The sequence below is a fragment of the Clarias gariepinus genome, chromosome 1 (assembly GCF_024256425.1).
Source record: "Clarias gariepinus isolate MV-2021 ecotype Netherlands chromosome 1, CGAR_prim_01v2, whole genome shotgun sequence".
Lineage (NCBI taxonomy): Eukaryota > Metazoa > Chordata > Actinopteri > Siluriformes > Clariidae > Clarias > Clarias gariepinus.
In genome coordinates, this window is record NC_071100.1 from 48,175,920 (window position 1) to 48,187,500 (window position 11,581).

Sequence of the window (11,581 nt, forward strand, 5' to 3'; positions counted from 1 at the left end):
TAGGCATGAAAGAGACAGGAAAAAGAGAGGCAGAAGAGACAGCTGGAATGGAAATGGAATAGATGAGGGCCGGAAGAGAAATGGAACAGAAACTGGAGAGAGCTGGGAGAAAAGCATGAGTGAGACAGGTGAGACAGGAGAGAGAGAGACAGGAGAGAGAGCTGAGAGAGAAATGGACCAGAGGCTGAGAGAACTGGGGTAAAGACAAGTGTGAGACTGGTAAGAGACTGGAAAGAAAGGGAAAAGCTGGAAGAGAAAGAGAGACAGGAGAAAAAGACATTAGAGAGATAATAGAGACACAGGAAAGAGGGACAGAAGAGAGACAGGAGAAAGGATGAAGAAAAATGGCAGAAAATCGAGAGAGTCAAGAGATAAGCAGGTGAGACTGGAGAGATATGAGAGATCTCTACAATTAGATGATTGTTGATGAATTGATTGATCAATATATTATTATTATTATTATTATTATATAAAATTACAATATTCATTATAATATGGATTTTTATTGAGACATTTTATCTTGTGACTAAATAAGCAGCAGTATGAGCAGATAAGCTTGAATGAATGAATTATTAACTGTGATTAACTGTGTTGTGATTTATTTTATTTTTAAAAAAAAGTAAAAGAGTAAAGATTTTCTGCAAACAGCACCGTGCATGCGCACTTGGGAAACCCTCCTGCCAGCCGGCATGCTGTTGCTAAGCAACCGAGTAATCAGAGTAACCAGGGGGACCGACGCTGCTTCAGGACAATGCTGAAGGTAGGGACGCGGATTTCTTTCCTTAAATTTAAATATAAACGCGCGTTAGCTCATGTTACTGTAGTTTATAAAAACAAATAATAATAATAATAATAATAATAATTATTATAAGGTTTAAAACCTCTTTCAGGTGTTTTCTTTGCCTAGTTTCAGAGTTAGCATGCTGATTAGATTGACACTGGCTTAGCCAATAAGGCTAGTTTAGTTCTAGTTTACGTCTTGTTTAGGTCTAGTTTAGTTCAATTTTAGTTCTAGTTTAAGTCTAGTTCAGTTCTAGTTTAGTTCTAGTTTAAGTCTAGTTTAGTTTTAGTTTAGGTCTAGTTTAGTTTTAGTTTTCTTCTAGTTTAAGTCTAGTTCAGTTCTAGTTTTGTTCTAGTTTAAGTCTAGTTCAGTTCTAGTTCAGTTCTAGTTTAAGTCTAGTTTAGTTTTAGTTTAGGTCTAGTTTAGTTCTAGTTTAGTTCTAGTTTAAGTCTTGTTTAAGTTCTAGTTTAGGTCTAGTTTAGTTCTAGTTTAGGTCTAGTTTAGTTCTAGTTTAGGTCTAGTTTAGTTACTTCTTGTTTTGAACTATTTATGTGTACAAATGTTTGAATGAGTAAAACATGTGTTAGATGTGTTAAGTGTGTTTACAATGATGTAGTAATGAATATTGTAATGTTTCTCTTTCACACCTGTGCACGCACACACACACACACATATAGGGCCGCAGGTCGAGAGCAGGTGGAAGACAGCAGGCGGTGTTGGCCGGAGCTCTTCAGGATCACATCATCCGGAGTGTTACACACCTCCAGCACCGCAACCGTCCCTCACCTTCCACACGGCTCACACACACTCACACACACACTCACACACACACTCACACACACACACACACTCACACACGTCGTGATGATGAACAAGAGTTTGTGCTGGACTCACCTCAGCCTCCGCTCACACTCGGTACTCTGGGATAAACACGAACACACACACACACACACACACACACACATTTATATTTAATTATCTGTAATAATAATATGAACTAATTAAATTAATCAACAGATCATCTTTTCCAACACCTCTTTCTGTCTCCCTGCCCAAATGTCCATCAGGATTGTCTGTGTCAGGACATGTGTCTCTCTGTCTCCCTGTTATTATCTGTTATTATCTGTCTGCTTGGCCCGTGTGTTTGTCTATCCATCTGTTCTTCTGACTGCCTGTCTCTCTTTCTACATACCTGTCTGTCTGTCTACCTGTCCACTTCTATTCCTGACTGTCGCTCTTTATATCTGTCTCTCTCTTTCTCCCTGCATGCATTTGTTTTTCCACCAGTCTCTCTTTCTACCTTTCTGTCTATCTGTCTGTCTAGCCACCTGTCTTTCCACCTGTCTGTCTTTCTACCTGTCTGTCAAGACATTTGTCTCTCTTTCTATCTGTCTGTCTAGACATTTGTCTTTACATCTGTCTCTTTTTCTATCTGTCTGTCTAGACACTTGTCTTACATGTGTCTTTGTTCATCTCTCTCTGTTTACCCACCTGTCTGCCTTTCTTCTTGCCTATCTGTCCATTGATCTGTCTGTCTGTCCATCTGTCTGTCTAACTTTCTCCTCATATATTTATATTTTCCTTCTGTGCCTGTCTATCTGCCTGTTCCTGTATGTCATGTTATATTGTGTGTGTGTGTGTGTGTGTGTGTGTGTGTAGCTCAGAAGCTGGGTTTAGTCGCAGTTCCCAGCAGAAGAAGGCTGACTGTAAACGAGTGGACGGAGGTGAAATCTCGCTCTCTAATGAACGGAGACTCCTCGCAGCCCTGCGTCATCTGCACCGAAGAGTTTCGCCTCCAGCCACAGGTATCGATTACCCACAATTCCCTCTGACAGGGGGCGCGAGGCTGGATGTCTAAGGCGGGAAATATTCTGATATTCGCACTCATTTCTCATTATCGTTGTCACGGTAACAGCTCGTTCTCAGGGTTTGGTTGTCGATATCTGAGGAGACGCTTGATATGGGAGGAGCGTCCAGGGAAGGAGTCTCCAGTTTCAGCAGGGACATCATTGATTATTTTTTTCTTATTTTTACTTGTTTGCTCACTGAACTCCAGGCTATAAATAATTTCCAAATGTTCGTTTGTTTTATCGATTGTGTATATAAAAAAAAAAAATTCTGGCGAAACAACTGACCTTAAACACCGAAACACTTCTAAGCTGCGTCTGAATTTTTTCTTGAATTCTTTTAAACGAGTAACCCTGAGCGAGTGAGACATGGCGTCCCTGAGCAGGGGTCAAGACGCCGATCTGCCCAGGAATGCTGGGAAAAGAAAGCCGTACACAACCACAAAAGCTCAGTTACCATAGACGCTTATGTAAATATTAGCTCCTGTGTGTGTGTGTGTGTGTGTGTGTGTGTGTTCGACCCCGAGGCTTAGGGAAGGAGCCCTGAATTCACTTCAAATCAATTAAAGCTCAATAACAGCTGGGGTCTGAAAGAGGAGGAATTAACGCCAATCGCGGGCAAGTGATTTTATGGTGCGTTAATAAGCACTTCTCTTTATCAAAGTTAAATTGTTAATTGCAGGTTTGGTTAATAGTCGCTCTCGCGCAGCCATAAATCACCTCTGATATAAAAATAAAAAAAACCAACAACAACATTGACATGATGACGGGTTTTTGTGAACCTGCGCCGCGTCACCTGTGAAACTTCCCGCAGGCAGCTTGAGCTCGGTTCTACATTACTGAATGGTAGGAGAAAAGGACAGGAAGGGAGGACAAGCAGAAAGGAAGATGGACAGAAAGACAGGATGGAAGGATGGAAGAAAGAGGGGAGGTAAGGAAAGGAAAGAAGTGAAATTTGGGGAAAAGGGACAAATTACAGGAATGGAGGGAAGAAAGGATGAACAGGAAGGATGGACGTGAAGACATAAGGAAAGAATTAATGAAAAAGGACAGAACAGAAAAGAAGGGAAAGAAGGAGAGAATAAATGAATACCTGGAAGGAAAGAGGAAATTAATGCCATGACAAGAAAGGGGAAAATTATATGGGATATAAAAAAAAAAAAAACTAGAAATGGAAAAAGACGGAGAAATCTCTAAGTCTTGTATTTTCTCAGTGTGGTTTTGTGAAATACCGCTGGGCTTTATTACAGGAGAAAGTGTGTAAAGTGTAGTGGTACGTGAGATGTTATTAAATAACACACTCACTCGTGTTATTCCTCCGTTACCGTGAGCTTTCAGATTTCATTAAATGATGTAATGTGTGTAATGAATCCTGTTTATTCCTGACAGGTCCTGCTTTCCTGCTCTCACGTCTTCCACAGAGTGAGTTTGTCTCACATTACACACTGCACTGCAGATCCAGCCCTTAATCCCACCATCACCATCATCACTCTCAGCACCACCATCGGCATCACCATCATCACCATCACAACCAACCTCACCATCTCAATCACACTCACCAAGAACAATATTATCAGCATCATTATCACCATCTCCACCACCATCAGCAGGACCATTTGGATCACTTTTATCAGCACTACTTTTATCAGCACCTTACCGTCTAAATCACATTCGCCATCACCATCATTATCACTGTCAACACCACTATCATCACCATCAACACCACAATCAACATCATTATCTCAATCACGCTCACAATAACGTCGGTATGATTATCACCTTCACCGTCCCCATTGCCATCACTCTCATCATCTCTATTCTCTCCATCACCATCACCATCACAACCAATGTCGCCAACTTAATCATGCTCACCATGAACATCACCATGAACATCACTATCAATATCACCATCACCATCTCCACCACCATCCCATCAGCATGACCATTTGGATCACTCTTATCAGCACTATCATCAACCTTACCGTCTCAATCACATTCGCCATCAACACCACAATTAACATCATTATCTCAATCACGCTCACAAAAACATCGGTATCATTATCACCTTCACCGTCCCCATTGCCATCACTCTCATCATCTCTATCGTCTGCATCACCATTCCCATTACAACCAACCTCACCATCTTAATCATGCTCACCATGAACATCACCATGAACATCACCATGAACATCACTATCATTATCACCATCACTGTCTCCATCACCATGAACATCACTCTCACCACCACTATCATCACCATCACCCTCCCTATCACCATCACCCTTGTCATTTTAATCACCCTCACCATGACCATTACCCTCACCATCATGCTTACCAACACCCTCATCAACACCATGACTTTCGTCATCACTGTCTTCACCATCACTTACTTTCACTAACACCCTCACCATCATTCTCACCCTCACTATCACTCTCACCATCATCCTTCTCTAACAGCATTGCATTTTCCTTCTTTCCATCCATTCCTGCCATACTTCCTCCCTCCCTCCTTTTAACCTTCTTTTCTTCCATCCATCCCATTTACCATCATCCTTCTGTTGCTGAAAGTGTGTTACGTGTGTTTAGGTGTGTTTAAGGAAGTTTGAGTGCTTATCGGGCAGGAGGTGTTGTCCGCTGTGCAGGACGGAGCAGTATGAGACTCGAGTGATACACGACGGAGCGATACTCTACAGGGAGAAGTGTGCTCGCAGGTATAACATCACCTCTGGGACATGTTTATATGTGTGATGTTTAGACTTTATGTGTATTTATTGATTATTATTTTTTATTGCTTTAGGATTCAGGCCTGGTGGCGGGGCTGCGTCGCGCGAACGTGGTACAGAGGCGTGAGGAAAGTCGTGCCACCCAGTGACCCGCGATTACGCCGTCGATTCTTCGAAGAGAAGGTAAACTAACCATTTGTATATACAGTCCATAAATATTGGAACAAATATACATTTTTTTTAAACTTTTTAATATTTGGCCTCTGCACACGAGCACATTGAATTTGAGGGGGGGTCATAAATAATGGAACAAATGGCTGACAAGCATTTGCATGGCCAGGAGTGGCTTGTTCCCTCGTTACCAGTTAAGCAGATAAAAGGTCCCTCGAACTGTCCAAAGAGTTGTCCATGCATGTGAAGTAGGACATCATTAGGCTGAAATGACTTACAGTCTAGAGTCTACAGTCTATAAACACTTTCAGATGTCTCGGATGTTTTCAGATGTTACTTATTGTTTGATTTTTTTATGTTAAAAAAAAGAAAGAAGAGAATGTTTGTTGTAAGAATGTGTCTGTGTGTGTCCTGGGATGCACTCTCTGAAGAGAAAGTATGTTTCAGAGTGGACGTGTAAACACACTCTTCTTTGTGTGTGTGTGTGTCCCAGGAATGTCCGGTGTGTTTGACTTGGACACACACACACAGTGTCTAACGAGCTTACTCACTAAACCACACACACACACACACACACACACAGTGTAACCTAAGTGTTTATCTCTACTGTGTATTTTTTTCTGATGTTCTTGCTGTTTAGTTAATGCAAAATGAATTGCCAAAGTGTTTCAGCACTGTGTGTGTGTGTGTGTGTGTGTGTTGCTGCTAGAGTTTAGAATTGACTGATTCACAGAACAGAGTAAAAAACTTCTAATCCCATGTTCCGGTGTTTATTACAAGACACACACACACACACACACACACACACACACACACACACTTCCATGGTAACATATATAAACTATACAGTCTTATGGCCTTCCTTATTGGTGCTTAAAACAGCAGGCCACGCCCACCAGTGAGGTCTGTTCATGTGATTAGTGTTGCATCTTTTTTCCCTTAAATTTTTGTGTTCTTTGTATTTATTTTATTTCATTTTTGTTCTTCTCTCTTTTCTCTTTCTTTTAAGAATTTCTCCCCTATTTTTCTAATTTTAATTTTGTTATTTCTTTTTAATTCATCTCCCTTTCCTTCCTTCCTTCAAGAATTCTTTCCCTTTTTTGTCTTTGATCTTCTTTCTTTTTTTCTTTCTTTCTTTCATTCTTTCTTTCTTTCTTCCTAGAATTTTGTCTCTTTTCTTTTTTGTTTCATGCATGGTAGATTATAGAGGAATAAACAAGTCTTCATCAGTTTTCCTTTTAACATTTTTCAGCTTCTTTAACGTGAGCCGACACGTTAAAAAACACAAAACAAGCGTTGATCTTAAATAAACAGTTTAAGTGGTGAAAATGTCAGAAAGTTAATAAGTCTCTATCCTTATTATCGCGCGTGTGTGTGTGTGGTATTTAGACGTGTTTCAGTAAGTGAAATCTGATTCAAAAAATCCCGAAAAGGTGAGAATTTCAGGAATTTGCTGTCCTGCTCTAAGGTCAAAGGTTGCCCAGGAGTGGGCGGAGTCTTTAGCCCAGTTCCTTGCAATTCTGAACAGGTAGCAGAAATCATGAAAGCAGAACTCATGCTTTTATTATCGTGAATAACTGTCATCTCGACTGTGTATAGTTTCAGGAGTTAAACGAGAGCCTGGTGCGCTCGTGCCACAGCGACGTCGACTCGTTTCTGCGTGACATCGACCGGAGCGTCACCCAGAGCCGAGACGTCTTCCACCTCTTCGATCGTCTCCACACCAGCGCAGGGACGGAAGATGACGAGTGGATGAAGGCTCAGGAGAAGGTACATCTCCGTCTGTCTGAAAAAAACAAACACGATTACAGCATACGAGTTTTGAGGTGAGTTCTTAAGGCGACAATTACGTATTGTGAAACGCATTGTCCCATAGGAAATAATGTAAACGCATATAATCCGTTCCAGCCACCCAAAAATATTACCAATACTACAGATTTCCAACACTATCATCATATTTTTGAATATAAAAACAATCAAAACATTTAGAAAAGACATCAAATGAAATAAAATAAGAAATAAATAGACATTAAACCTCCCTTAACCTTAATTTAGGATTCCTCTTAGCACTGGCTGCTTTAAAAACAAATTGAAAGCTGCTTCATTTTCTTCTTGCTACCGTCCTTGGTAACATTCTTGTGTCCCATGGTGCTGATTTTCACTAAATCTTGCACAAAACGCAAAAACACTAAATATACTGAATATATGTGTGGAAGTACACATGACTGGTTTGGTTGCTTTGCAAATTTCTTGCAAAGTCTTTAAAGGCAAAAATTCACAAGGCGAGACCGTCCGTATGCAGAGGTACCACTGTTTCCTTTTTTTTGTAATTTTCACATGAGCAAAAGTAAAAGGAGTTCTAATGCAAACTGCATTTAGAATTAGTAAATATACGAAAACCCACCAAATAAAACAACATCAGACTCGACTGATGGAACACATGAAGAGCTCAAAGCCGCAACTTTCATTGTTGAATCCGTGGAAGGAGTCTCCAGTGTCAGAGGTGGAGAAAAAGAACCTGCTGAATAAAAGCAAATATAAACAGATAAAAACTGTGCTACTCGAGGATGACCATGGCTCCCTTATTGAAACAACTCTTGAGATGGCGAGATGCCTTATCACCACCAGTTCATTACTTTCCAACAGCAGCATGCCCTGAAGAGTGTCCTGATCGCCCGTGTGAAGGCTGCCACGTGTCCGTTTGTGGGTTAAAAACAACCTGGGAAACGTTCCGATCCTCCCTCCACGCTCGCACCGGAGCCGGGGGTTTATCCTTCACACATCCGAACATAAATTCACAACTTGCGCGCGATCAAAGCGCCGCTCCTCAATAGTCCTAATCCCTCTGGTCCCTGTCAGTCCGCGGCGTGTCCTCACCTGTCTCCACACTGCAGATGTCCCAGCACGGCCTGAATGGAGCTCGGCTCGCTCATAAATCAGCTCACATTGTACACAGTGTTCACAACACAACACAAGACTAACCACATGCACACAATACACCCACAGGCCAGGAAATTAAGGCAACAGCAGATTTGTTCTTTATTAGCCGCTGGTTTCAAAGACAATGAAAGCAGGAAGTTTATATTTTGCGGCGTCTCAAAAAAAAAAACAGAAAAAAACCCTCAGAAAAACCTTTCCTTACTAAAGTCAATAGACGTATCATTAAACTTTCCATTACAACATGTACAACTTTATTATTGTCAAACTTTATTAGTGTTAGACTTTTGTTAAACGCTCCTTATCGCTGGGGTGGGACCATCGCGCGCGGACCTGCATGAAGTTAATGTTTACAGCACAGAATTCAGGAAACGCACCCAAAAAAATGTAGAAATGTCAAATAAATCAGTAACAAACAAGTAGAGCTTTTCCAAGTAAATGTATCGGAAAGTCTTTCTAATTGGTCATTTTTCAGGCTGATAACTCTAAATGAACATTTCTTACATTCTTTAAAGGATTTACTCTTTTCTTTATTTGCTTTCCATAATTTAATACGAAATCTGTGACATTTGTAAGTTTATTATGCATCAAATAGATGCTATTAATAAATGATTAGTCTAAACAGTGTGTATAAATGGAAAATGTTTATGATTTTAGTAATAAATGTATAGAAATGGTAGTTTTATAATTTTTAAAAAATATAATGTAAAGAAATAGGTTAAAATGTTACATAATAATTGCATATAGATGTAATTAATAAAGGGATTTTTAAGGCGAAATTTTGGTCATAAATGAATATAATTAGGCAATATCGCACAAGACAGGGTGTTGTGTTACTGAATATCAGCACATCCCAAGTACTGAAGACATCACATTCATGCTATAACCAGCACAACAGCACCACCTCGAGAGTGATATTGCTTTTATACTATACAGTTCCACAAACACCATTTATCATCAACAGATTATAATTTTTGTTTCTTTATTTAACCAGTTACGTCGGTCTACAACACATTTCCATAAAAGTGCGGAACTTACTAACGCGAGTGGCAGGGCTGACGACGGACAGTTAGCGACCAACATTTAGTGTAATTAACAGGGGTGAAAGGAGCTTTAAATTCTTACTAGTGCTCCGTATGTATCCGAAATGTGAGGAGACTAAACCATGGAGGTGCTGGACAGTCCTGAGAAACTCACGAGAAAACTTTATAGTTATATTTCCACTCATTCTGTTTTAGAATATCAGCTCCGTTAACTTCCAGGGTTAAATCAATAGCGTTAGATGGAAAGATCCCTTGTTCCATACACCAAGTAGTGCCCTTGATCAGGGGTTAGAAAGGGATTTGGGATTCAGCCTTGTGTTAGAAGCTAGTTAGCTCTGTAACCATAAATAAAAAGTTCAGACCGACTTTGAAGCGATTACTAAGGTGTTAAGATGTCCGAATTTTATCAGACTTCAGTGACTGGTGGTGAATGTGGGTTTTGGCGGGCAGCTGCTCTCTCTTCAGGACTGCGGACCGTACAGACCTGCTTTCATCCATGCTGAGACTGAGTTATTAATTAATGACTGTAGAATACCTGGGTGTGGAGAGATACATGAGGTTAAAGGCCCCAGTGCTGTTACAGTCTATTATCACCCCTTGTGGAAGAACGCCTATCATCCAATCAGATTGCTGTATATAAATGAAAGTAATAAATCCTTTAGAAGTTTCCATGATAAATGTAGAAGTTTAGTAACACATATAAAGTTCAGTAATATGTGTGAAGATTTAAAGAAAATGTTATTAACAGATTGTTTGTTACCTGTTTCTTGCCCTTGCGCTTTATCCACAGGCGGTCCAGCGGGACACTCGTGACTGTCCGATCTGTCTGACTCCTCTGAGTAACACACACTCGTCCTCTCCACTCGTCCTGCTTTCCTGCTCCCATGTGTTCCATCAGTCATGCCTGAGGGCGTCTGAGCACTTCTGCCAGCAGGGCGGCGCAACCTGCCCTCTCTGCCGCTCTCACTATGTCTCTGTGCCTGTTTATGACTTCACCCGCTAAAATACCTCACAAGGTATGACCGTGATTGCTTTGCATACTGAATAACTAACAAACATGGAGCCACGGGCAATTCTGAATAAACCAAACTACGATATTACACAATTTTATTGCTGATTTATTGAAATGATCCCATTTATTAATGTATTGATATTTCCATTGGTAATCAAAGTAACTCGCATTGAGGCTTGATTCATGTAAAAAGATCCACACTTAAATCTCCAAAATGATTCATTACAACAGATCATCAGACTGCTATCTGATTCACCAGAACGAATCCAGTCAGTCACACTCGATGTGCATTTTATGTGCAGTTTATTTATTTTAACATAATCAGTGCTCGGAGTTTGTCTAGAATTCGTGAGTTTTTGTTGGTTCACCAACCACTTGGGTCTGGTGTGTTTCCTGGCCATGGACACAAATTTCCACGCTCACTTATGACTCTTGCCTTATGGTGATGAGCTCCATCATGCTGGAAAAGATATTGTGCATCACCAAACTGTTCTTGGATGTTTGGGAAAAAGGACATTTTTGTACCATTCTTTATTCATGGCTGTGTTCCAAGCAAAATTGTGAGCGAGTCCACTCCCTGGTTTCAGGATGCCTCAATGTTGGCATGACACAGGACTGGACAAGTCTCTAGACAAGTTTTTTTGCCCCAAACAATCAGAAAAGGGATTCATCAGAGAAATGCCTTTACCCCAGTCCCCAGCAGTCCAATTCCTGTACCGTTTGCAGAATATCAGCTTCTCTCTAATGATTTTTCCCAGAGAGAAGTGGCTTCTTTGCTGCCCCTCTTAAAATGTATAAAGGTGAGCGCTACCGTCAGAAATACCCCAAGCACGAGGAGAACATGCAAACTCCATAAATACAGACCTAAAACTGGAATCAGAGGGGCTTGTCTGTAATTATGTTAAAAAATAAGACATTTTACGGGCTTTGCATTGAGAAAAGAACATTTATTTCCAAACAAATGTGAAACAACAGACCAGAAAACAAAGGAAAAAAAAGAGAAAGAAACTTGCTGCCTGTAATGGATTTTTTTGTTGATTTTCTTTTTTAAAAAAAAGCTCTTTTCA

At 40.4% G+C, this 11,581-nt stretch overlaps 2 protein-coding genes across 2 annotated transcripts in view; one reads left to right on the plus strand and one right to left on the minus strand.

The window, feature by feature from the left end:
* Window positions 1–334: 334 nt before the first annotated feature.
* rnf32 (ring finger protein 32) lies at window positions 335–10,562 on the plus strand. Its single transcript, XM_053495558.1, has 8 exons — window positions 335–379; window positions 1,459–1,696; window positions 2,441–2,586; window positions 4,018–4,050; window positions 5,215–5,339; window positions 5,426–5,534; window positions 7,122–7,292; window positions 10,293–10,562. The coding sequence occupies exons 1-8, from the start codon at window positions 335–337 to the stop codon at window positions 10,503–10,505; spliced, it is 1,080 nt and encodes a 359-aa protein (XP_053351533.1). The 3' UTR covers window positions 10,506–10,562.
* An 884-nt stretch (window positions 10,563–11,446) lies between these two features.
* Window positions 11,447–11,581, minus strand: part of lmbr1 (limb development membrane protein 1) — a 30,112-nt gene continuing 29,977 nt past the window's right edge. Inside the window, exon 17 of the mRNA XM_053496831.1 lies at window positions 11,447–11,581. This exon is cut by the window's right edge and continues 2,658 nt beyond it. The gene's annotated coding sequence lies outside the window, so the exon portion shown is untranslated.

Bases quoted from the DNA above. Each gene is read 5' to 3' on its own strand.
- rnf32 (XM_053495558.1), top strand. From the start codon at position 335: ATGAAGAAAAATGGCAGAAAATCGAGAGAGTCAAGAGATAAGCAG. The intron at 1,697-2,440 runs GTACTCTGGGAT...GTGTGTGTGTAG, and splicing joins TCAGCCTCCGCTCACACTCG to CTCAGAAGCTGGGTTTAGTC. The intron at 5,340-5,425 runs GTATAACATCAC...TTATTGCTTTAG, and splicing joins AGGGAGAAGTGTGCTCGCAG to GATTCAGGCCTGGTGGCGGG.